This window comes from Myiozetetes cayanensis, unplaced genomic scaffold (assembly GCF_022539395.1).
Source record: "Myiozetetes cayanensis isolate MyiCay16 unplaced genomic scaffold, myiCay2020 scf9, whole genome shotgun sequence".
NCBI classification, from domain to species: domain Eukaryota; kingdom Metazoa; phylum Chordata; class Aves; order Passeriformes; family Tyrannidae; genus Myiozetetes; species Myiozetetes cayanensis.
This window is the reverse complement of record NW_026088185.1, coordinates 12,537,526-12,564,085: the sequence shown is the minus strand read 5'-3', so window position 1 is coordinate 12,564,085 and position 26,560 is coordinate 12,537,526. Positions and strand designations below refer to the sequence as shown.

The 26,560-nt window shown below is 39.3% G+C and overlaps 1 protein-coding gene across 5 annotated transcripts in view; it reads left to right on the top strand.

Annotated features, from left to right (window-relative positions):
• The window catches only part of PARD3B (par-3 family cell polarity regulator beta), a 402,616-nt gene that overhangs the window by 345,043 nt on the left and 31,013 nt on the right, over window positions 1-26,560 (top strand). For all 5 annotated transcript variants that reach the window (XM_050340097.1, XM_050340096.1, XM_050340094.1 and 2 more), the window contains one exon: window positions 6,448-6,583. In XM_050340097.1, the coding sequence (XP_050196054.1) occupies window positions 6,448-6,583 (136 nt within the window). The remainder of the gene's footprint in view (window positions 1-6,447; window positions 6,584-26,560) is intronic.

Sequence of the window (26,560 nt, the reverse complement as noted above, 5' to 3'; positions counted from 1 at the left end):
AAAGAGAATAAGTCTTTTCTTTAAAAGAAAGATGACATTCTGGCTACAAACAAGAAAATGGCTGCCTTTTTTTCTTTCCTTTCTACTTGATTGCAAATAACGTGTTTCTGTTAAGAGTAGCACATACCATGTCTGCTTACAGTGAAGTCAAGCCTCAGCATGCCAGTTTTGTTTCCATAAAACAACAAATTAGGGTATACCTCCTGTTATTTCTGGCCAGCTGTAGTCAACTATAAGTTACAAAGGAGAGTAATGGAGATGAGAAGTGGCCTGGTTTGAAAAGATGATGCTCATTTGAATGTCTAGGCCATCTGCCATGACAAACAGGAAAAGGTGGTGTGTGTCATGTGAAGGGAGGGAAACATAAAAGGATGCTTTGTGTCAAGCCACTGAGAGATATTTTATAAACAGTTTGGAAAAACTGAAAGTGATACAAATCTGTTGGTCTCAATCTTCAAATGGTTCTTTTGAGGCTACTATAAACATATTATGGGCTATTTGGGGAAAGAAAAGGTTAATGACACTGCTAATTCATATCATGCAAGGTTCTCTTTCCTTCTTTCTTCCTAATGAGTCTGTAGGAACCTGAGAATATCATCTTCTCTCTTTCCACTAAGCTCCTAATGTCAAGAGGTCAGTAGTGATGCTAAAGGGTCAATAGGACTCAATTTACATCCAGACAAATGGTGGTCATGTGCTGCCCTAGGAGGCTTTGACCTTTTGGACAGAAGTGGTTGTACTGCTTTTATGTTAGCCTAAAGAATTGAAAGGTGACAGCTTATGTACCACTGAAGCACATTTATGATTTTTTTAAAATATTGTAAAGCAGAGTCAGATTCAGGGACTTGAATATACAGGTTCAGATAAACTCAAATAAGCGTAAATAGCTTCTTTAGTGTCATTTGTTTCTCTGCAGTTTATTTATGATTCTTTATATGTATATTATGTACATAGAGAGAAACACATCCATCCAATGCTTCTTGTGTCAGCCCATCTATACAGACCTTCTCAGATAGTCCTGTCTAAATGGAACAGAGGTCAAAGTCATCTTACCAGTCACTTTGCACAGGTGTCCAAATCTAGTGTAGCCAAAACTCAGGCTGGCTTTGAGTGAAAATCAAAGAGCGAACCTGGAACCTGCAAGGCAATATCAGTGATGTCAGCAAGGTATTTCTGACAAGTCTTTCATTACAATACCATTCCTTTACTCAAGTGCATATGAAAACAACAAATGTTCATTTCTCTCTAAAGTTTCCTTCTCTTAGTGGTGACAAAGATGAAAGCTGAAATCTTGTAGAATTATGTTCTTATAATTGATTTTCTTTTTATCACTTCCCACCTTTCTTTTTATTCCCTCTTACTATTGAGGTTGCAGAAATATCCTCATGAGCAATGTAATACATCAGAGTAGAAAGACAAGGGCTGGAACTGAAAGAGTAACTTACTCGAATATTTATTTGTTATAACTTCAAAATGAAAGTTTTATTCTAACTGAAAGATATTCCTACATTCTCTGTTGGACTCCCTTATACTGTACATCTTTGTAGACCACTGTGTTCCTTTCAGTATGTAAAATTAGTTTTGTTTTATACCAGATTGTGAATGGAAGATTGTCCATTTTCTAGAGTCTATGAATCACGTTTTGTCTTAGATTTGTTTGTTACTGGAAAATTCTCTAAAAGAAGAATTTTTTTAAATTTTTTTTCTTGTTTTGTTTTAACTTGGAAGCACCAGATGTTTGCTTAGGGGCTGACAGTCAGCTCAGTGATAGAAGTGGCTGGCAAAAAAGCAATATTAATGTGTTTAGGAAAACCACTGGAAACAAAATGTCTATTGCCTCCTTAAATGTATATTTATATACAGCTTTAAGTGGTTCATCTTACTCTGCATGTGCAACACTTGTTTTTAATTTTGTGTTATCAAGAAAAGATGCAGCAAGAAGTCACTAATTTAAAATTGTCATTTTAACCTGAATGATGGAAATCCTGATTAGCAACTCAGAGAAAGAACAGAAGGGAGATTTTATTGTGCAAAACCTGAGCCTTACATATTAAATATTGATTATGGTGTTTTGATTCTTTGAAAAAATAACTCGTCTGTCATATTAGATATAAAATGTTATTGCTATGGTGCTTGTTCATCTATCTCTTCAGAGATGATGGGACAAAATTTCACTGTCATATTTTGCACAATGTTAGATATAGCTTGAAGCTAAGTCTGTGCCACGTTATGGTTTCCTTTTTGTCTTGGGTTGGCTGTTCCAACTGTACCACTTGAGTGACTGTTTCACAGCAGGTCCCTTTGGATTCGCAGTGGGCAAGGTGTAACCTGCATAGTGCTTCTAACAGGTTCAGGCACAGGGCAGAGGATGCTGATTTCTGGTATACAACCCCAACAGCGAGGGTCAGAACCATCACTGAGACTTTTTCATCTTTCTCCCAGGCGAGAAGAAAGTTTCGGTTTTAAGGTCTGTATCTAACAAAACTACAGAATGGCTGACAGGAATGTGCTTTTTCCTCTTTTCAATGTTCATGTCAGATTTAAAAAAACCAAACAACCAAAACCTTACAGTGTGTGCAGCTAATTTTTGAAGAACTGTTGAACTTCTCTTAATATTGTTTATGGCTTGGGATTTTGGACAGATTTTGTTGCTGTTGTTTGAAATCAGCACCTGACTCTTGGCTAAACTCTTTTTGAAGTTTCTCAGAGATTTATCCGCTCACCTAGACATTATTTTAAAACTTGCCAGTATCAGCTGTTTCTGAATCAGTCTCCTTACATGTAGCACAACTTTAGGAAATCATTCTGAAATCAGTCGCAGAATGCAGAGTGGATGGTTCTCTTACAGTCTTGTTGTGACACAGAGAAGTCCATGGGTAGATTAATTAGATCCTGGCAACAGGTGATGGTGGAGGGGATCACATATGTGTGGTTGCAAGGTTCTCTAAAGAACGTGTAATGCAGCTGTGGAGCCATGTCAGGGAAGTGAGTGTGCACAAAATTGAAGATATGATGAGAACTGTAATATTTATATCTCCTCAAGGACGGAGCACTGCATTAAATGTAAAACTACTGTAAAAGAAACCTGTCTGCTGTGTTTACTAGGCTTGCTGAAAAGCTTCAGTAAGTGTCCTTAATATAAACTGACTTTGATTGGAGTATTGTTTTTATATTTCCTCTGTAAGTTCAGGTTCCTTTTCAGTATAAATAGTCATGCATCTGAAACATTTGAACTGGTATTCATCTACTGTTTCCCTGTCTGAGAACTGCTATCTGATCAAACCAATATTTTTTAATTATGTATTTATAGGCAGATGGGAGAATAGTTTACAGTCAATGTATGATCTTCTCTGCAAATCTTGGAATATTGTGTTGGGGTTTTTTTAATATTGCCTTATCAGTTTCTTTTTTTTATTACTGATGACTTCATTCTGTTTGAATTCAATGCTTCAGTTTCTTTGGGGTAAACTAATAGATTATGTATGCGATATTTGCACAGTGCTGATTGAATTCATCTGGTGAGTTTGAATGTGGTTCATATATTCACATAATTGTCAGGAGCCAACTTGAAATTCAGAACTGTTTCATGAGCATTGCACAGGGCATCATATTTATCTCACTTTACCCAGGAGTGGGTAAAATTTTCATGGTAAGCTAGAATGCAGCTCTTTCAAAAGCCAATGTCTTTTACATAAACTGTGGTCGAGAAAAGAAAAAAATAAAAAACCTGTGGAGCTTTAACTGTATCCTGAAAAAGTGAAGTGGTTGTACTGACCGACCCTCTTCCGACCTGTTAACCCCACCTTTCTAACAAATTCTGAACCTACTGGCTGTCTTTAACTAGACTTGACTGGTGGCTTGATGCTCAAGAGATACTGGAACACTAAGTTTTATGACAATAAGCAGCCTGCTAGCAAGGCCCAGATGAATGCTCTTGCTGGGGTGACGCGCTGCAGTGTGAACCATTATCGGACACCAGAGAACCCACAGGAGAGAAGCACAGGAAATCAGACTTCACGGAGCTGCTAATTTCCACAGAGATTATGCTTGTGTTTTCACACTAATCCAGATGGATAACTTTGCATGTGCTGCTATCTTTCATTCAAACGTTCCTACTCATTCTCATGGTTAGGGGTTGGTACTTTAATACAATGTGGCAAAGGTTTGCCAAAGCACAATATGTCAGGCCTTGTCTTGTAATATATATCATCAACTTGAACTCTGCAGCACCACTTCTGCTTGCTGGCTTAATGGGTTTGAGTAGAAAGAATTTCATCTACAGCAGATCTGCAGTCAGTGGAGCACAGGCTGCTGTTACTGTCTCAAAATATATCTATCTCAGACTTAAAGGGGGGAAAAACAACCTATGTGGTATTTTCAGGTTACCTCTTCAGACAAAATACCTGGAGGTAGAAGGTGGGTATGTAGCCATTAGGGCACTGGTGGCAGGTGCTAATACAGTTTGCAGAGAGCTGCAGGGAGTCAGATGGGCTGGAATCAAACTAGACCTGTTGCCTGTATTTCAGCATTTCCCTGTTAGCTAGTGCTGCTTTGGGCAATGATGTTGGCAAAGCAACTGGGACAATACTTTGGGCCTTATCTGTAGGTTAGCAGCCCTAATTAAATGCTTTATCTGTACTCACAAGTAAAGTCAGGGGATTTCACCGGTATTGTACTGCTCATGAGCTGTGGACCAAGCTTCACTGTTGTAAGTGATAGTCCCCATTAGCTACACCTCAGTGTTCTGCAAACTGGAAATGGTTCTCCACTATTTGACAAGAATTCATGCAAGGAGCGGAGGCATTTATCTGTGCAAGGAATAAAGGGGAAAAGGGAATATACGTTTTCTTCCCCCTCAGTAGTCCACAGAGTTCGTGCAAGCTTTCTGCACTGTCTTGGCAGACCATGAGAAAAATTTCATATGCCCTGGAAGACTTGGGTAAGTCAGCCAGAGAAGCTTGAAACCTCTGGGACTTCACAGAATATAGTGGATGGATAACTTAGGATCTAGGAAAGGAAAGTAATTTGATTTTTCATGGAAACATACTGATGCTACAAGTAAACATTTCCAATCCTGACTGCATATTCAGTTGCATTTGCAACCTACATGGAATTTCCCTTCATTGGCAATTAATTTGCAGTTGGTCTGGATTGCTGATAGATACTAGAAACTAATTACTATTGAACTGATAGGTTTATGTCCAGTATTTTGTATGTGCTGTCCAAATTCAGTTTGCTATGCAAATCCTATAAAAGGCTTCCCTAGATTCTGGCATACTCATAGGGGACTGTAGTGTATCAAGATGCTCCACTGAGTCTGTGCTTATGTGAATAAATCTCTATCTCTGTAGTCCACTGCTGGTGAGACAGAGTTAGGGTTGTAGATTAGGAGAATATATGATGATGTGCTGCAATAACAATGGTTTGAGTTAAGAAGCAGCCACAAATTATTGTATGATAATTCCCCATGAATGCCAGTAAATGCTACTGAGCCATACAGTCAGTATTCACCCCAGTGCTGACTAGAGCAGGGCTGGAAATAGCTGCAGAAAACTTAATTTATTAATTTTAAATACGATCGATTTTTTTTTTTTAATTCTTAGCCATTTTCAGGACTTCATTTAATATTTCCAGGTTCTAGCTTGAAATTCCACCATTGTACAAATCCAGCTGTAAGGTTTAGAAAGCTCACCGGGGTCAAAACCCACAGAAAGGCATGTATTTAACTTGGTAAACTAAGGAACTCCACCAGTTTTACCACAGCAGTTTGCAGTGTATGCAGTTCAGCATACAAGTGAGTCTTTGTGGATAACTAAGTGGATTACCATTTAATTACCACTTAAAAAGGTGATGTCAGGATTTAAAAGTGTGCTTTCCTGTCTCTCTTGCCTCCTCTGTATTTTCATGGCTGATGTTTGAGTTCTTTGTATAATTGGGAGGGAGTTTGGTTTTTTATAACATAAAACTTCTTTCTGTGATTCTCTGTGAATAATAGTTTAGTCTTTACCTGGAACAAATGTAATTTTAGGGAAATTCCACATTTAGTGTGGGAGCAAAAGGAAACTTTTTTTTTTGTCAGCTTATCATCATCATCGTTATTATTAATATATGACAGCCATTTATAGCTGCTCATTGGAATGTTAAAAGTTTTCTGGTGCTCCCCCATCTGTCTGCATCCATCTGTTGTCTCTTGTCTTGTACTGGAATTGTTAAGTTCTTTGGACAGGGACAGACTTTTTTAAAAACAGGGATCAAGTTCACAATTAGCAGTTTTATTAATACAAGAAAGCAAAAATAAGGGTGATACAGTGGACACCATGCAAGTCAGGCGAATCAAACATAAGCCATTTGTCTCAGGTCTGGCAATTCTGTGTGTTTACCTGGTATTAGGTATTAGGTGTATTCGCAGGAGTTTTATTTCATTTGCTGTTTGTTTTTCTTTCTCAGTGGCTGTACAGGTAGTGGGAATGCTGATCGTATCCAGAGGTTGCGGAAGGAGTACCACCAGGCCAGGCGAGAAGGTTTGCCTTTCTATGAGGACGACGAAGGACGAACACAGCTGTCTGACTACGACCAGCGCTGGGTAGGTCCACAGCGTGATGCAAAGTGCTTTTGAAACATTCAGGGTTAGTGAAAGGTGCAGGTTTGGTTTTGTTTTCCAGAAATCCTATATCAGCTTAACTTGTATTTGCCAGCCCACCAAAGAAAATGTTAATAACAAGAACTTGGCTAAAATTAACTTGTCTGTTCGCTGTGTTTGATTTAGGCCCAGGTTTCCTCTCTTTAGGCCCAAGATACAGAGTCACTGCCAAACTGTGTCACAAGTGGTAGCATCAGGGCTTTTCAGCAGGATTTATGATACTCTTGCAGTTCATCCAGTGATTCTCTGGGTTAATAAACATATTGGAAAAGCAGACTCTCCCTGTGCTTAGTTGCAAAGTGAGAGGGAGGAAAAAGAGGCATGTCTACTTTTGCCCTTCCTTCTGCGTGCTGGACAGTAGCAATCTGGCCATGATACAGCCTCTGTAACTTTTAAATGTAATAATTTGCTCCTCTCCCATCAAAAGATCTTAAAATATTCTACCAATGTTATGTTATGTTACAGGCATGCTGTATTCCCTGTTCTACATACCTAGGACTCACACAAAGATGTATTATCTACCCCTCTGCTGAAGAGTAACCTATAACCCACGGTAGAATCAGAGATTAAATTAACAATGCCAAATTTTTGAATGTGTTAAATAAATGCAATAGCTATAGTCTATGGGTACTCAAGAGCTCTGCCTGAGCAGGTTTCAGAGTTGGACTCTGTCTCTTTGGAAGTAATTATAATCAACCAGCATTCAAAAATGTAACTTTAATAAAATGCAGTTCACGCTAAATTTGAAATTTTAGTTTTAAAAGACACGGAATTATGTTAAAATCTCAAGAATCTATATACATGTGAAGTTTGAACTAACACTGTTGGGTTTAATGTCTCCAAACTATCAGCATGAATGCTGAAGTGAAATCTGCAATGATTGAGGTTGTAGTCCAAAAGATCCTAAGCAAGACTAGACTTTACTGCAATCACAGAGAGATATAGAGTTGAAAGGGGTGTTTTTACATAAATTATCATATATATTTGTTCATTAACTCCAAAACTGTTGTTGTATATATTACTCTGATTCAATTACCAAAACTGTCATCTTCAGCAAAATAATTCTTTCCTTGGAGCAGTTAACTGTAGTATACTGCCTTAAATTTTGTGAACCAAATTTGGGAGCCAATGTAGCTGCTATTCTTTTTCTGAATTGCTTTTGTAAACTAAAATAAGAATATGCATCAAATGTGTCTTTCTCTTGAAATTCTGTGTTGTGATAAGGGTCCTGACAGCCCTCAGACTGGGTCAATGGTACCTCTTCAGCAACCTGAGGATTTCTACTTCTTATCTGAAACTGATAAAGCTTTATTGATCCTCAGAGGAGGTTGAGATTTACGGTCCAGTGTAGTTTCACAAGATTCACAAAGGTTTCTTCTAGGTAATCCTTTCTAAGCCTTTCCTATTAGGTATAATGCCCAGAGATTACTGATTTCCAAAGCTTTGCTTTTCCTGTGAGGCACGTTGTCCTTAATCAGAGCACCTGAAAGGGTGCTTTAAGTATCTCAATCTTGAAATGATTAATAATAGTGGCACCAGGATTGTTGTGTTTTGTCCTTCCAGTGCAGAATATTTTTAAATGTTTTTGTTGTGAGGAATGGTAGTCGGTTCAAAAATCAGAGTTTACCTTGAGGGCTTTAATACTCTGAAGTTTGTTGCTGCAACAGTTCTTCTTGTTAAAGTGGTTTATAAATTTCCAAGACTTCTGGTCTCTTCTCTGCAACAATATCACCCATTGATCCATCCAGCCTTGTTTTCATAGGCACTGTCTTTTAGTCTGGAAAATATTGCAGCCACAGCTTGCTCTCTTTTGACTCATGGCTGAAATTTGTTAAAATACCTACATTACATCAATCTATTCAGATAGAAAAGAAGGAACAAAAATAGAATCAAAATACTAAAAAGAAAACAAATGTCTCAAAATATCTTATCACAAGAGTCCTCCCAGATACTTTTTAAGCAAAGCCATCATTCCCACCTCAGGCTGCTGACCCTCAGCAGTACTGTGGTAACACAGATTGAACAACTGCTGGTTTTTTTCTATCTTTACTCATCAGTGAAGATAACTAATTGTGAATAAATAAAAACTTACTCTAATCTTCAGGATGTCAGGCCTTCCTTTAAAGAGTCAGTAGACAGCTGAGGAGGAGGAAAACCTTCTGGTATAAGTTTTCTTCCTTCCCACGGGAGGTTATGGCACCAGGGAAGCTGCAGCTGGAAAAGAGATACTGGGTCTCTCTATGTATTTTTAAGACTCGATTAGTTCTTTTCTTGCTTTTCTCAGTCAACTGTTTTACCTAAGCCAACTTTCCTACAAGATGTCTCTCTAATGTACAGCAGCTGCTGTAATCGCTTCCCACCATCTCATGAAACATGCAGATAAGTTGGGAAAAGCAGAGGATAATTTGAGAAGACACTATCCCATCGCAAATCAGCAGCCTCAAAAGTGGACCCTGGGTCTTGTTCTCCAAAATAGTATCTGAGTACTCATGAGGCAAATTTCTATCTGATAAAGCTGACATTGACAAGTGGCCTTTAGCTGACACTGTAATGGGACAGAATTTCTAATACAAGGGGTATTTCTAACAATCTACTTTTTTAAGCGGGATAAATCAAGTTAAAGTGCAGAGCCGGCTGAAAAGCTAGCATTGTAGGGGGAAATGATCTCATGACAGGCAATTGGGATCCATAAATGTTTTAAAAATAAGGTCAAAAATTCATTTTAAATAGGCCTGCTATTCTCTCATCCATTCCTCCCCCCTTCATCCATTTTCCAATTCTTCTCTGTTCTTCTCATCTGTTGCTGGATGAATTTTTGCTCTCTTGCGCCTTCATTCTGCTCTCTCTTCCCCACAGTCTGTTCTTTTTCTTTTTGTAAGGAACTGAATAATTCAGTTTAGTGTGTCTCCATAAACAGATGCATGTATATAGCACTGTCTGTGCTATAAAGCCAGATCCTTTGAAATTCTTTTCCAGTTCCATTGTGCTTCCATTTGTTGTTGAGTTTTGCATCCTTTGGATTTGCCCCCTGCCCCCCTTCTCCCACCCTCTCTTTTTAGATTTACAAGCGGGATAAATGATAAACCAAATTCTGTAGGGTGGATCACAAGGCTTAAAGTAAACCTCAGCTAGTTAACCAGAGGACAGGCTGATGATAAGTATAAATATTGTCTAGGAAAATAAATACCTATTGTTGTCGGTGTAATGTGAGATTAGCCTAAAATTTTCTGACAGCTAGAGTATATTATGATGTATCAGCTCAAAAAAGAGTTTAGGCATGTGCACACATCCTCATGTCTTAGTGGGACATCAGATATTCAAAGTACTCATGAATCTATCCAGTACAAACCTAATCTGGGTCTACTGAATGAGGCAGAGGATGTTTATGTACTATTATCATAGCTGCAGTATCAGTCACACCCTGAGAGAACTATGGAAGCATTAAGCTTCAAGAACTTAGTCTCTCCAGGAGTTGGAAGGCTTTTTCACAGACATTCTTTTTCAGGGCTTTAGAGTCACAGTCTAATAGCAGATCATAAGAAATAGCTAAGGAGCTGTCAAGACAAAGCTGTGCAGTTAGCATCTGCACTTGTATTTAAGGGCATTTAAATAATGAGGAATTAATCATCTATTTGAGGATTTACTTGGATTGTCTTACAGACTTTGTACAAATCCAGTTACTTAAAACGTCAATTCTTTCCTTCAGGGTGGCAGTAAATCCTTGAAACTTTATCTTTTTAATGTACGTTCAAGGATTGTATGTAATACCAGCCACATTGCAAATAGTTCTTCACCTGTTAGTGACCACATCTGCTTCACTGCACCAAACCTTGTGTTAGCTGGTTCTAAAAGCCATTTCCTTATTTACCGATAGATTTGCAAGATTGTAAATAACCTAAAGATACAAGAAAACCTCTCTCTGGATACTAGCTGTGAACATTTCCATTGAAACGAATCCACAATGTACTGAGATTTGTCAGTTCCATGTTGAGAGTATGAAAGAAGAATCATGCCTGTCTGTGTTAAAGGCCAAGTACTTTATTGTGTGCCTGGCAGGGGTCCAAACCTAAAAATCAACCAGAACAAAGAAAGGAGCATTAATAACTGCATTATTTTTCCATAATGTGTCAAAAGGTTCTGTGCCTGCTCCAGGATGAATAAGGAGCTGTTTGTACTTCTCATGATCAATTAATTCCAGGTTCAGGATGTTGCATTTCAAATAGGTTAGGTTCCCAAAACACACAAACGTTTGTGTTGGACCATGGTTAGGAACCAGAATTCCAACTTCTAGAATAGTAACATTCCTGTCTTCTAGCGCAATGGGAGAAGCTGACAATTTTATGTGCTATGTGAAACCATATAGCAGAAACTGATGCAAATTCCAGACTTTGAGTCCATAGACTATTAGTAGAAAACGATAAATTTAAAAAAAAAAAAAGGACAAAAACTTATTTAAAGTATAGCTGCTTTGAAAAACATGGATCAGAAGTTGTTGTTGTTAAAATATTAATTAAGAGAATACGCAAATTACTTTATTAGGATGTATGATTAACTTACCAATCAAAAACTTTTTATGGTCACTACTTAGCTCTGCATAATGAAGATTTCAGATTGGGGTGTATTCTACAGAGGTGTCCAGACTAAGCAGAGTGATTTTGAAATGTACAGGCCAGCTTCTGGGGGTAGTTTTGAGGGGAAATTATTTGGGAAAAGTCCCTGCCAAACCTCATGTGAAAAATAAACTATTCCAAATGGCACATGCAAGGAGAGCCAAATTCACTTCCATTAATACTAGTAATAAAGAGTGACTCCTATAACTTGTTTGGAGTCATTCCTACTTACACAAACGTTGGATTTGGCACAGATTATCTGAACCAGAGGGGAGCCTGAAATGCTCATGTCTTCATGGATATACCATGTACATGCTCTTATTTACCAGGGGAAACAGTTCTGGTGCCATATATCATCTTGGCAAAGCCCACTGGTTCTTTTTATACCCTACAATATTATGTGAATTCCAGAAATATATCATGCCATCTATTCCACAAGGTGTCCCATCACACAGCTGCTTTTTGTTGTTTTCCGATTCAGGGGAGTGATTCTGAAAAGGACAAACATTAGGCATTTCTCTTGTATTTCATTCAAGTAGTTGAAGGAAATCAGAGAAAAACATGCAGTGCTGCCAGGCTGTGACCATCCTTGCAGGCTCACAACACTGAGAGATTCCAAATTAACACATGTGACTGCAATCATATCTCTTTCAGTTAGGATAGGTTCTTCTGATGTTGCCCAGAGAACTTGAGTGGGGCATCATGGAGATCATGACAGCTGCCATGGATCATCTTGATATGATACAAAGGGCCCTAGAGGCTTTCCACTGTATGTGTTTTGCCTGATTTGCCAATATCTTAAGGGAGGCAAGACACAAACCTCCAACTGGTAATTATATTGATGAGGAGAATTCATCAACAGGTAACCCATGCTGTTCAGTGTGCTGAACAGTTACTGCATTTGTGCATATAGTCAGCCCTCAGCTCTGCAGCCTTCATGCTGTGGGGCACAGCTGAATGGGCACAGAAACAGCCTCTTTGGAGCTAGGCTGCAGTCTGGCTTGACTGCAGTTCTGGATAGCACAGTAGCTGCCTCTTTGTAATTTGCTTCGGGTTTGGCAAGCTTCTGCCAGTATAGGCTTTAACAGGTTTCTGCCTACTTGTTGATCACTGTGGATAGGGACTGTGTGGCCACTTGCCCTGAGCATGTGTGCACACTGTCAAATCTCAGGCCAGCATCACGTGGGGAAGTTGGAAGAGGACTGAGTTTTTAACACTGTCACTCTTGGGGTTGCTAAAGCCAGTATTTGCTCTTTGAGCCTTCCCTTACTTAGGCTCAGTGATAGGTACTTCTCCATGACAGGTTGATCCTGATCCCTAGCAACTCAGTGCCCCACATACCACAGAATCGAATACAGCTGCTCATGGGTCCAACTACAAGGGAGGGGGGAAAGTAGATTTCCTTTTAAAATTGACCTCCTCTTCCTCAGGCCATTACTAAGAGGCCTGCTACAACTTCTGGAAAGGGGCCCCAATTACTACAACACTCATTTTTTTTAATCACAAGACAAGTCTGTAATGCCATTGAAATTCATGTCTGAAACTAAGCATGCACTTAGGTATTTATTGGATCAGCCCTCAAACCTTACCCTTTCTTTGGCACAAGTTTTGGCCTTTACTACCAGGTATCTGGTGTATTTATCAAATAGATGCTGACAAAGTTGACTTCTCTTTTCAATTCTTACAGTTTAATCTCTCTGGGTCATGTTCATGTTGAGTGTGTTGCTGATTAAAAAGAAATCTCTTCCCTAAAAAATACCAATGATCCAAAGAGTTTTCTGGCTGCTCTTGTCCCAGTCAGCACCCCCTTTCTTAAAGATGCTGGTTACTGTCCAGCTCTGCCTGCTAGGGATAACATCCCGCTAAAATAGAGAGTGATTTGGACAAAGGACTGCAAAATTTGTCCATTTAACATCAGGGAAAGCAGAATGACCTCAGTGAGGCAAACAGCAACGATTGCCCACTGTGTGCAGAATAGGGTCGAGCTTGAAAGAAGCTGGGTCAAGTAATACAACTGTGTCATTGAGGCTGTTACAGAGCACAGATCTTGTATTTGTTATAGTTAAGTATGTGACAGAAGCCAACTGAAATAATGGACTTTTGATTACTTTTGATTTCTGGATTGAGTTCTTCTGTTGTATATCTGTGCAGCAATTCTCATTATTGCAGCACAAGATCTGAGGTGGAGGCTTTGGGTCTTCGTGAGTTTTGCTAAAAATCCTCACTGCAAAAGGCATAGCAGAAGTTCTTGTTAAATTCCATCCTAGGCACAGTTTCAATACTCAGGGTGTCGATGCTCTGGCTACATTGTTGTCTTGCAGTTAAAAAACACTAAAAAGTTCAAGATTTCTTCACAGCCAAGGTGCGAAAACTAATTAGAATGTATCGCTGGGTGCTGGGTATAAGCAATTATCTATGAATATATAAAGGCTCTATTTTTCTCAACAAACAGGCGACATTGTTATAATTATTTAAAATGAAAAAGAAAGTCAGTGACTCAGACACGGCGAGATTGGGTGGATAACTTTATTAGTTCCCAGTCTAAGGTCTGTAGTGCAGATGCTAATCTAATATCTAGACTGCATTAAAATAAAGTACAAAATATGGAAAAAGAGAACTCCATTTACTCTGTAAGGCTGTGCTGTACATAAGTTTGACTGTTCTGCTTAAGGCCAGCTCTTTTCAACTTCCAACCCTAAGTCTGGCTCTTAAAAAACACTTGGAAAAAGGAGCACTAGCGTATTCTTTCTTGCTCAATACGGAATCGAACTGAACTACATTCCTTTATCGAATGTGCTGAGTTCTGAGAAGTTCTGCAAAAGTTAGTAATCAATTTAATCTTTGTTTGAGTTGAGTTTTTTTGAAAATTTCTTAAATGTTCTTGCTTTGTTTATTAAATTGAATTTGTAAGCAGAAATTTCCCAATGCAGAATGGCACCATGCAAATTAATCTGAAGGATTGATTTTGATTTTCTTTTTTTGTGTGTTTTTGAGTCACTAGTTAAGTTTTTTTGAGACTAAACAAGTGTTTTTGACACTAAACACTAAGAAAGGAAAAGAACACACTCTGGTGTCTGTGTTTTTGCTGCTTTTTCCTCATCAAATAGCCTGACTGCTGTGTTAAGTGTCATGTTGTCCAATATTAAGTAGAGTCATTCCAGCTGAACTGTATGTCGTAAGTCCTCTATCACAGGAGATATTGAGTCTTCTGTAATCCAGGTGATATTGGAATGTCCTCCTTGCGAGCAGAAATATGAGTTCTGGCCCTGCTGCCTCCAAGGGGGTCCTGCTGTTCAAGACAGATGATAAGTGAATAATCCAGTGTCCAAGGGTAGCATAGATTTCTTAAAGTAGTATATCAAATTCAGCATGTAAATTGTGAATGCGTGAAACTGAGCAAGAGGACAAATACTGGTACCTCTTCTAAAATCCAGTCTGGTCACCAATTGTAAGATTTTTCTGTGTTTAATCTGTTGATTTGTTTTCTTGCTCGGCTGGAATAATGATTGTCAAAATTACTACAGTAAATAATGCATTTCTGTGTTAGGAGCATCAGTGCTGCACATGTCAACGAGTAATGGCAGTGACTCTCAAGGAACCTGGACTAGGTTTATGATTTACACCACCAGGTATTCCAAGAAAAGTCAGAGTAGGAGATACTTAGAGTGCAGTTTTGACTTTGAAGTTATGACGTGACTCAAACCAATGTGAGTCACTTGGATTTGTATTCTGAGGAGATTCGAGAGTTTCTTGTATTGTAGTAAGAATGGTTTATATCAAATTATATTCTACATGTCATAATTTGATGATAACTCCTTCAAGATATGGTAAAAATTTATAATTTGAAATACATGCCTGTGCCCTCCATCTCTGGTCTGCCATCATCAAAACAAAGCCATTCTGACAATCTAAATTCAATCTTTCCTGTGGAATGATTATAGGGGAATTTAGCAAAATGCTATCTAGTGGTACCCACCAGTGGATCAGTATGAACATTTACATCTGCGTTTAAAGCTAATTTTCAATGTATTTCTCTTAATTTGCTAGGAAGATACCTGTCAAGTTAGCAATTAAACTGTAATTTGGTCACTGAGGTGTTTACATGGATTAATAGATCTCTCTCTTAAGTGTATGCTCCCCAGTTTGAAATAATAGCTATACTGTGTGGTAGCATGACCCCACTTGAGTTTCACACACACATGCACAAAATCAAATTCCATCACATTTTAATGCAAATTTTACCTTTGCAAATGATGGCCTGAAAAGAATGAGTTTCCATGGTAACCTTAGGGAACACATAACCTGTTTATCATAACTTCTCCATGAAGCAAGACAGGGGGTGGGGAACATGCTTTGATGTCAGCTGTGTTTTTCTGAAGACAGCATTCTGCTGTAGCACATACAGCGAATTTACCAAATTGCTCCTGTACTGTCCTAAATAAACTTTTTTTGCTTTCTTAGAAACAGGAGCGTTCATATGGAATAACATAGGAGGGAACTGCAATAGGCAGTATTCAACACCATTAACTGACCTTTCAGCTCCTGTCTATAGTTTGACAACTAGGTCAACATTTTGAAAGACCAATCACAAATTATTACTTAACAGATCTCTTCCATCACTTTCTCTTTCCTTGCTTTCCCTCCATGTTTTCCACTTAGCCCTCAGGTATCCCTGCTGCCTTTCAAAGGCACTTTTTTTTTGTTTTCTTGTTCTTCCACTTCACTGTTAAAAGTCCTGTTTTGAAAAATGCCTTGAAATATCTCTGAACTCCTACATTGTGGAGCTACCACAGAAAAGAACATATTGATTATACTTCACATTCAGCGCTGACTTTCAGAGTTGAGGTGGTGGCTTTGGAACTGCCATTAGCGAGGAGTGAGTTTGATGGCTGCAGGCATCTGTAAGGTTGTATTTTTCCTGCAGATGCACAGTAACTCCTGGCTAAAGGAAAGTATGTCTGCAACATTTTTTTAAGGTCATTAGGAGTAAGGAACAGATGTTGAGGTTTTTCAGAATGCTGCTTTGAAGTGCCATTTAGGAGTCAACTGACAAGACTGACCCTATAGGCAGTGATTTTTGGGACTGGAACACAGAGGAACCATTGCCCACAGTTACCCATCTGGTATCCATCTGGTACCAGCAAACAACAGACAGTACCAAATCACAGAAAAACTGTACCAACTGCTAAATTGGTATCAGCAAGTAAAGAAGGTCGCCACCCAACAGCAGTTGCAAGCAGGAGAAACAATGTCTGTAACATTTACAGACTGGTATCTGAAGATCCGGAGGAACCTGATGCCACAGCATATGGAACGCAATTCCTCTCTCTAAGCCTGCTTATGCTGATGTTGTTGTTTGCTCAGTATTAATCCAGGTTTGGGATTTTGTTGTTGTTGTTGTTGTTTTTTGTTGGGTTTGTTTTTTTTTTGTTGTTAACCATATTGAATTTGCAGTGTGGAGAGCTTTTGTCACAATGCCATTGAAAAGAGTGCCTCTCTTTATTGGCATCTATGTTTAACAGGATTAAGGTGGATTTAATGGCCTGTGCTACAGACTAACCATTCAAATTCTGGAGGTACTGTTCCATAGTGGTGTCAAATCACAATGGAAGGAGTTGAGTTAACTTTTAATTCCATGATGATTTACTTTGCAGTTTTTCTTTGATGTGAAGTATTCTTGGGGAGAGCTGCAGCAGGGAGTTGTTTTCCAATTTTATTGTCATCTTCCTCCTCTTCCCTTTGGGCATTTTCACCCTTCTTCCTCCTTTTCTTTTCTTGAAGCAGCATGCTGGTTTGTACAGTAGCTAAATGCATAGACTGCAATAATACAACAGTGAGGGATTTACTGCCTCTAGGTGCTACCCCTTCTACTCTTCAGGACCTCCAGCAAGGCATGATTTTATAGACAATGAAAGGCTCACTCTCCCCTGTGAAGCTGCCTGCCTGCAGGAAGCTTTTCACTGTCTATTTCCACTACTTGCTCTGCAATTTAGTTCCATGCCCTGCTATTTCCCCCTTCCCTCCCTCTTCTCTCCCCTGACATACACGTGCATATACCCCCTGCATGCACATTCAGTAGCAAGACCAGATGTAGATAGGCACAGCAAAATAGCATTATCTCAATGTGTGCGTTAAAACCCTCAAAAATTCACCAAACATTTTCGTTTTGCCATCCTCATCATAAATGGAAATATTGAGCTGTCCCCTGTTTGCTTTCCAGGTACTGACGCTGCCATTTCATTTTCCCTAAAAAGAACACAAGCTCATAGCTGGGCTGCAAAGCATGGCCATTACACCCTGGCATTGGTGCCAAGAACTCTGCTGACTTAGCTAGAGAAAGATGCTGAAAGCCAGTGACTTTGAGAGAAAATTCAATTCAATTTACTTCATACAGTGTCTCTCATAAAGTATTTCAAAATGCCTTATATCAGGAGATAACATAATGAGAAAATGCTTTAGAGAACTGAGTATTCAGATAGCAAGACAAAATGATACACAACAATGAATTGGAGCAAAAGAAAAGACGACTGTCATTTAAAAGCAGTAATCATCTGGATAAATAGTCTTGTAAACTAATTACAGTGAGAAGAGAAGCAAAGAATGCAAGACTGGGAGGAACAAGAAGCAGCTTACTTTCAAACAGGCTAAGGCAGAGGACTGGCTTCATGGGGAGGGGAGGAATTATGCACAGTGTTGTAGAACAGCTACAGGAGACCTGCTTTAGAAATGTAGTCACACGTATGTATGCTGCATATTGCACCACAAATGTATCTCTGTGACAGGTTAAGTTATTCTCTTTAGTGGCTGGGAAGAGATTAATTACATTGGCCTGGTTCAGGGGAAGAGCAATTGAAATGCCTCCTTGTAGTTGGAAAGAATCAATGCTGATGGGTGCTGTGGGTTTTTTGTTTTGCTGCTTTTAAGGTTTTCTCTCAATTCGAGGGCCTCTGTTTGCCTCTACTTGGAGAATAGGTTTGCAAGTGAGGGTGTCGCAAATCTGGTGCTCATTAAAGACAATTAAGAGATAGAATTAACCAAAACATATTATACGACTAAGGCAAAAAGAAGCCACCCACAGAGACGGACACAGGCCAGGAAATGATCTCATTTTGCATGGTCACAGGAAACCATAGTCCTCCAGCACCAGGGATCGGGGGATCGTGAAGCGAGGGTTCAGAAACCAGAGTATTATTTTTGTGGGGCTGTGCAAAAACGATTTGCAGTTTTGGCTTCACCTCCATCTTTGCTGTTTTTCTCTCCTTAACGTTGCAAGATACAGCAAATGCTGAGAGCTTGTTTTGTACTAAGCTAAGGCAATTGCCATGTTTTTAAACTGTTATGGGAACAGCCTGTTTCCCTTTTAAACTTCCCATCTGTGTTTGTATTTCCTCAGACTATTGCCTTTATAGAGAATTTTCCGCTCCCTCTAAATCTAAACCATTAGTTTCACCTCCTTGAACAAGAGGTAGGGCATTACTGAGGAGGAAGAGTAAATCCTGAGATAATCAGCCCTGCTTAATTCCAGCATGGAACACTGCTGTTTTCAGTGATCCTGGTGTTCAGTGCCCAGGGAGAAGGCACAGTGACTCAGTATGTACATTTGTGTGTGCACATGAGAGTATATAGGTGTATAGAGAGACAGTCACAAGAGGAACATTTAATTGCATTGCAGTCCGACCAACCCAGTAGTGTTCTGATTGCATACAGCTGATTTTCTAAGTGAAAATTTTCACACCTACTCACCAGCAAAACAAAGATCATCAGTGACTCTGGAGTGTGTGTCTGTGTATCTTATGGGGAAGAGGAAGGATGGTTTGATTACTATCTGTTTTTTCCTTTGGACAAGGATGTTTTTCTCATGCAAGGGAAATGCATTCTAGCAGCATGAACATAACTATTAATCAACACTTGAGCAATAATCAGTGAATGAAAAATGATGACCAGAAACTGAAAATGTACTTGCATAGCTACTTTGGCACTTTTCCTTTGAGATCATGCCCTTGCATTTTAGCATGAACAATTCTTATAAAATTAGTGCTGATATATTCCAAAAGGCAGTGATTTAAAAAGCCAGCACTTATTTTTTCACTTTTAAAAAATACTAACAGTGATTGAGACATTAAGATCTGCATAAGTAATGTTATAAAGCTACCTCGGTAGTCTCTGAGACAGAGTCTCAAATGATATGAACCAGTAATATCTTACTGAGTTACTTCAGAGGTGGATATGCCAAAATCATCATGACTAGAATGCTGCATTTAGGTGTGTGAAGACATGTTCAGGATACAAAGATGCAAGTGTTTTTCCTGTGTATTTTGACCCAAAACAGAGGTAGAACCACCAAGAGATGCAGGTGTATGTTAGCTTTGGGAATGCCTCCAAGAGGAATCAAATGCTATTGAAATGAAAACAAACCCCCCTCATCAGTAGTTAGCATGCTTTCCTGAATCAGGGCCAAGATATGTGGTGGCACCCAGCAGAAACCAAGGCTGTGAGACTCTCCTAGTGAGCAATACCTTCCTTTTGTTCTTCAAGATGTTTTTTGACAAACTCAGTCACAGTCCTAATAGCATCAAATGTTCTTTGGAATAATCTCTAAACCAGATTAACCAGATTTTTTATTAAAAAAAATAAAATGCTTAAAGTGAGCATGTGCTTAACAAAAAGAAAGTTCAACAATCCCTGCGACTGAGCCCAGAAAACAGAACTTTAGGAGTCTGCAAGACTGTGACTTTGTGGTTGGGCTGCGAACAGGCAACTATAGCTATCTACTGATTGACCTTCCCAAATTATTCACCCTGTATTTTCTGTTGACATGAAAATAAAACAGTTTTACTTAGTTGCCACACTATCCAAAACAAACTTGAAGACACTGGACCATGGTTTGAGAATCTCTAACAATTACACTCCCAAGATATCTGTAAAATGGAGCAGGAACAGGAACACAAGATGTCACCGGACCTGCTGGGAAGATGCTGCTTCCTTCCTTATTCTTGGAAAGTGTCCTACGAGCAAGTTTGTAACAGGGAAGTTGAAAGTGCTCTCTTTCTTCAGAGGTGGAGGTAGTTTTGAGAGTTCCTGTGGAACATCTTGGTTTGCCATTGCAGCCACTTAGCGAAGAAAAACACCACTAAGAGTATCAAAAAGAAGTATTAAAGGTGTGCTGTCTTACATCCAAACAATGGCAAAGCAGTACCGATGGGCTCATATAGCATTAGACTCTTCTTTGAGGACTGCTTCTGCCATTAAAATCAATGCAACTTAATTAAAGCAAATTATAGATAGATACATCTATAAATAAGATATTAAAGTGCGCTGCTGAATATGATAATTGCTGCATATTTAGCAATCAGCGTGTGTGTTCTGCTTTTGCCAGGAGGGATTTCTTTCAGTGGAATCAATGGAGCTTTATTAAAAACCATCCAAATTAGAGGGAGAAATGATGAGTGTTATAATAACGCAAAATCACTGTTTCAACTTTCATTGCAAAACCAGGAAAGCAAAATATATCCCTCTTTGTGTATGTAAGGAAAACATCAGGAAAATTCTTTTGAATCATGGACACTGGTAGAATTTTTAATTTTTACCTTTTGATGCAAAACATAAAAAAGCTGGATGAAGGAAAACATGCCTTCTGTGGAAATGCTGGAGGTCTTTGAGGATAGGATAATGAGGATATCACAGCAGTAAGGAATTAAGAAGATCCCATAGATCAACTTCGTCCATTTCACATGGAACATCCAGTTCACTGCCTTACATCACTCCAACTGTTTTAACAGCTAAAGAAAGCGTTAGTGAGTCAAATTGTGTTCTTAAATTTCCAGAACCAGGCAGACTGTTGAAATGCAAAAAATAAATGGGAGAATGTTGATACTTCACCTGCGTATGAAACATTGAGACCAGGGTGGGGAACAAATCCACTTTTACCTCTCCGTTTTTCTTCAGTTTTCACTTAATTGAAAACAAAAACCAACTGTGTCTCAGCAGAGGGGAGACCTGAAGGTTAAAGGGCAAATTCCGTTATACCACGGCTCTTTTTGGCATGCTGAATCTCAACCCATGTGATTAGAAACGCTCACAGACAAAAGAAGAGCTTTGAGAACAGAGGTCAAACCAGCATCTGAATCAAGTCCTTTAACAGATGATCACAAGACTATTGAAAAATGTACTAAGCAATGCAGCAGTTCTATGTGTCATGTTTATACACAGACTTTCAGGCTAAAAGCAGAAGCTGGGTGGCATTTTCAAAGCACTTGGGTGATGGCAGAGCACAAGCCTCACTCTGCAGCCTTCCCGGGGTGGCTCCTGTCTTACAGTGCATGTCAGACATATAAAATATAGTGTTAGTATCATGCCATTTTTTGTGAATAGAAAACCACAATGCACAAGCTCAAGTGACTTTTCTGAACATACACAGTGAATAAGTGAAAAGGTTAGGAGTCCCATGACTCCTATCTTCATAAGCTTTTCCTGATCTCCCATAATTTTAAGTAAGTCAGGTGTGATTCCAGTGGAGTCAGCAGTGTTTTGCCCTGGATTCACAAATGTGTAGTTAAAATCATATCAACCTTGAAAACTTTATACTATTGCTACTTATTTAGTGGGAAGCACACAGTTCTAATTTTCTTTCTGATCTTAATGATAATTGAAATGTTCGGGAGGCTTATTGTTCAGAAGTGGGAAAAACAAAGAGTTAAAAACAAAAGGGCAGAGATATTTAGCATATATGTGAAAAATTAATAAGCCTGAATGCAATGCTCACTGTGTATTATTCTTTTTTTTAACAGTGGGAAACTTCTGACTCTGGCCTGTGTTTTTCCTATAGCTAGTTAATAAGCTTTAAAACAATTTTTTTAACAAATCGATCTCGGCAAAGATGATGAAGTCTTCTATATGCAGCTCTGGATACTTGAAGGAGAGAGAGCAGTAACTGCAACTTTCTGAGAGAGCCAACCTGAAAGTGGCTCTGCACTGCTCTTTTCCTTATGAGCAGTACCCATGGTCTTGTGTCTTCTGTGTGCCAACTTCACTCAGGACAGACCTGGAGCAGGGAGTCAGGTGGGATGTGAGAAGAGGTAGGGCCGCAGGTGAAAACACGATGTCCTGCTGAATTCCGCTGGTAGGGGCAAGCAGTTGTTGCTGATTTCTGTTTGCAGTGTGTGGGAACCCTCCCCTTGAGCTGTGTCTGGATGCACAAGAAAAAGTCAATTCTGGTTTCATGAAGCTTAAACTTCATAAAAACATTGCTATAGTTGTTATTTTTCATACCACAACAACTGTCCAACCTCTAACACCTTGATCCCTAAGAAAGGGGCAAGGGAGGCTTTCCTGCTAGCAGATAGTAATGTAGCCTTTAACAAATGCTCTAGGAGGAAGGCAGTGTAAGACAGGTGAGGGGGAATGAAATGCAGTATCTCCTGGGAAGAAAACACAGCCTCATAACCTTTTCTGTACAGTTTTCAAGATAGTCACAAGCTTCAGGATTAAATAAAGCCTTTCCCTTCCCTTAAAGAATTGTTATTCTGCAGCCCCAGAATTCTCCTGTAGGCAAATCCCAAACTTACTCAAGACACCTGCTTGCAGGTATACCCTACTTATGCTTTATAATTTATTTGCAGATATTTGAATGCTCTAAGAGAATTGTTTCTGGCTTGTTCTATAGGTGCGGGTTCATATCACCTCTTTTTATTATTTTCCTGGGACCTTCTCCTAGAAAGAATTAGCGGGTTAAAGATACTCTCTTCTAGCTTATCACTTCCATGTGTTAGAAAACTCCTTAAAGTGCCCTGCAGTTACTCTTTTTGCCAGGGACATACCTTGCACTGACACCTGCGCTGCTTTTGTGTTATCTTTTTTTTTTAATATATATAGTTGGCTTCCCTTTCTGTTTGTTTTGGATCTGCATGTGAAATGTGAAACTAATAATCTTCCTACAGTTTTCTGTTTTAATACAAATATGGATTCCATTTGTCTAGGGAAGTGGAGAGAGCTCTGGTCTGCACTCATTCTTCTCTGCCTTTTGGCCTTTCCTGTTGGTCACCTTCTGAAGGCTGTGGACTTGGAGAGAGGAGAGCGGTGCATAGTGCCCACATTGACATTTAGTCTGCACTTCCCCTGGCCTGGTTCTGCTGCTGGGAATAGGCAGGGGTTTAATTACAGATGCTGGGGTGTCATAGGATTTTTTTTTCTGAAGTGACACCTTTCTATCACAGAAATTTTGTTTGCTAGTGGAAATTACTGGTTTTTTTAAAAAAGAGACTTGAACAACAAAAATGTTACTATCCATGTAGAAAAAACACCTTTCTGGCACACAGAAAATCCTGGCCATGAAGGCATTGATTTATATGGATGTGGTATCTCTCCAGTTTTTCTGGTACCTTGTCTCCAAGTGTGGCCACTGCTGTGTGCTCCAGAGAATTCACTGGGATTCCCGAAGGGGCAATTAGAAGAGTAACCTGCTGGTACAGAGGTTTCTGCCTACTCTCCCATTGAGGGAATGGCAGGCTCTTCAAGGCTTTACCTCTCTTCAACCTGTCAAAGGCTTTACTGTCTTCTGCTAAGTGAACGTTAGTTCTTTTGATTCGTATGTGTGTCCAGTTTATTAATTTTACATCCCACAGAGGGCTTGACCATACCAGTTCTTTGCAACAGTTAAGTTTCATGAGTTGTTTGTTGTTGTCTTTTGATAAAGACAGCATTTCCCTTCCTCAATTTGAGCGTGCTGCTTTTTTAATTGCACTGATAGGATGATGGCTGTTTCTGTGTTTATCACTGTCCCATTATTTTTGCATATTCATGTTTTGCTTGTTAGTTGAGGCCGCTCTTAAGAGATGAACTGTTCATAATGATGGCACTTATTTAAGTTGATGTCGTTAATTTAAACCCTAAAAATACAGGAGCATGTTTTGGATCATTCTTTCTGTTGTGCGTTACCATATATTTGTGAAATGTGTTTCCTCTGCTGTTGGGTTCTCTCTACTGACTGAGCTGTCGAGCTCAAAAGCTCTTCCAGTTGCCTCTGATAGGGACTCAGCTAGGCACTGTGCCTTCTGTCAGCTCCCACGCCTTGCTGGCCACCTCATGGTCACCATCCATGTGGACTTCCAGGTTTTAATCCTTTTTTAATACGGTTACTGTTTGCTTGCCTAGATATGTTGTGATGATTAACTATGTGTTTAAAACCTCCACACCTGGCCGGAGGGCCAACATATGTCCTGTTTCAGGAAAGGAGGAGAAGCTGGAGTATTTTGATCTTCCTTATTAGTACCTTTTGTGCCAATTTTTAGCTTAGTTTGTTGTAGAAGGCAGCAAAGGAACCCTTTGCTTTGACTCTCTCTGAAACATAAATAAATTCTACGAAGGAGGTGTTTCTATTTTCACTATTTCTCTTTTCACAGGGGTAGTATTTGATTCCAGGCACCATTTTGGCACTCCAGGCTGAGAGATGATAGGTTTTTACTGTCGCATGCACAGATGGAGAAAGGAAAGAAGAAGAAATGGCTGAGCCTTTAATTAGCTGTGCAGAGCCAGAGCATGCTTTTCCAGTGCACTGGGGGTTTTATATAGGGTGTGGAGACTCAGCCGCTCAATGGATCCAAATTAGCAAAATTGTGTATCCACCACCAGGGTGTTTCTATGGTAACTGTCTCTCAAATCATATATACAAACAGACCTGGCAGGGGGTATTGCCTTCTATTTGGTCTGTAGGAAACCATCAGAAAAGGGGAGTTTTCATGCTGCAAAAAGGCCTTGTGATGTAAATATTTTATATTTTTGGTGACTGGTATAAGTTTGGGGATTGCTGCTCAATGCTGGCGTGGTTCCGAATCCATTTGTGTTTTTTCATGGTGCCTGGCTGCTGTTACTCCTGTTAGGTGTGAGAGTGCAGAAAACTCACATGGAGTTGTGAATGCACAGCTACCAGGCTCATCCTTCAGCTCATAAACGTTTTGCCGTTGCACATAATTAATAACCTATCTATAGCCGCAGTTAGACCATATAGTGTGTGGCTTTTATGCTGAGTGAACCAGAGCATATATTTGGGTTTTTTCCCCTCAATCTTCTTTGTAAAACAGAAGAAATCTTCCCTGACCAGCATACCTGAGAAATTAATGGAACTTATGAACCTGATGAAATTAGCAGTGTAAGAACAGCCAAAGTGGCTGCGACTCTTCACCTAAGTGACTCTGTCTTTATAAAGTCTCTCTGCGTGTCACTTTTTCTTGTGGCAAAAAATGAATGCATTATCCCTTTAGCCTACTGCCCTCTTTTTGAAATGTAGGGCAATTATTGTTATTTTTTGTTCATCCAAAGTCAGGCACTGCTAAAGCATGGGTCATTTCAAGTCAGAGGTGGTTATTCTTGTGGCCAGCAGTTCCGTGAGGACTCCTTTCTGTTTTGAGTCACAGAAAGGAGAGCTAGCAAGAGGCCTGTACTAAATAATTTTTTTTTCACTTATGAATGTCTTGCATGTTCAGTGAGTGGCAAGGTGCATAACAATATTTGTCTGCTGTAATTCCTAAGATAATGCCTAGTAGCTCCAAAGGATACTGCCTCTCTTTGCATTGGACGTGGTTTATGTAATGTACACAGAAATGCTTTGTAAAGGTAGATAGGACTTCCTACTCCTCAACGCACAACCTTTCTCATTGTAGAGGCTTATACATCTCTTCAGTGAAAATGGTGTATTGTGCATAAATTACAGGGCTGACAAAAATGTACTCTAACCTGTAGAATGCAAAAAACATGTTAATTTTTGTTTTCTCTTTTTTTTTTAATCAGGCATTTGCCGAAAGCTTGGTGTGATTTATTACTTTCTTTTTAATGAATTGTTAAAAATGTTTGAAAAGGCATTAAATCTTCCTTTCTGCTATTAATCTGTAAAAGGGAAAGGAGATTTTAAATGGCCTCTTAGTATATTGCTTTATAAAACTGCTGATTCTAGCAGCACCGGAATAGGAATACATACTAATGTAGGAAACACTGAAGGCAGTCAGAGCCTACTCCATTTATGGAGGAAAAGACTAATAGCTCCATTTTAACAAGGCTCTTAACACTTTGGGCCATCAGCAGGCATTGAGTGAGTGAAATTGGGAGAGCTCCTCTGTGCTAAAAGCATTGAAGTTCACCGTTTGGTACCCGGTGGAGCCTTCCTGATAGAATTGTGCTCCCCAGCCAACTTCAGTTGCCATCTTGAAAACAAACCAAGTAGCGAGCTGGCATTTGACTGAGTGCACTAATGCTTCACTTCTGAAATGGCACCAGATGATCATAGGTGCACTTAACTCCCAGCTGGATACTTAGCTTTGCA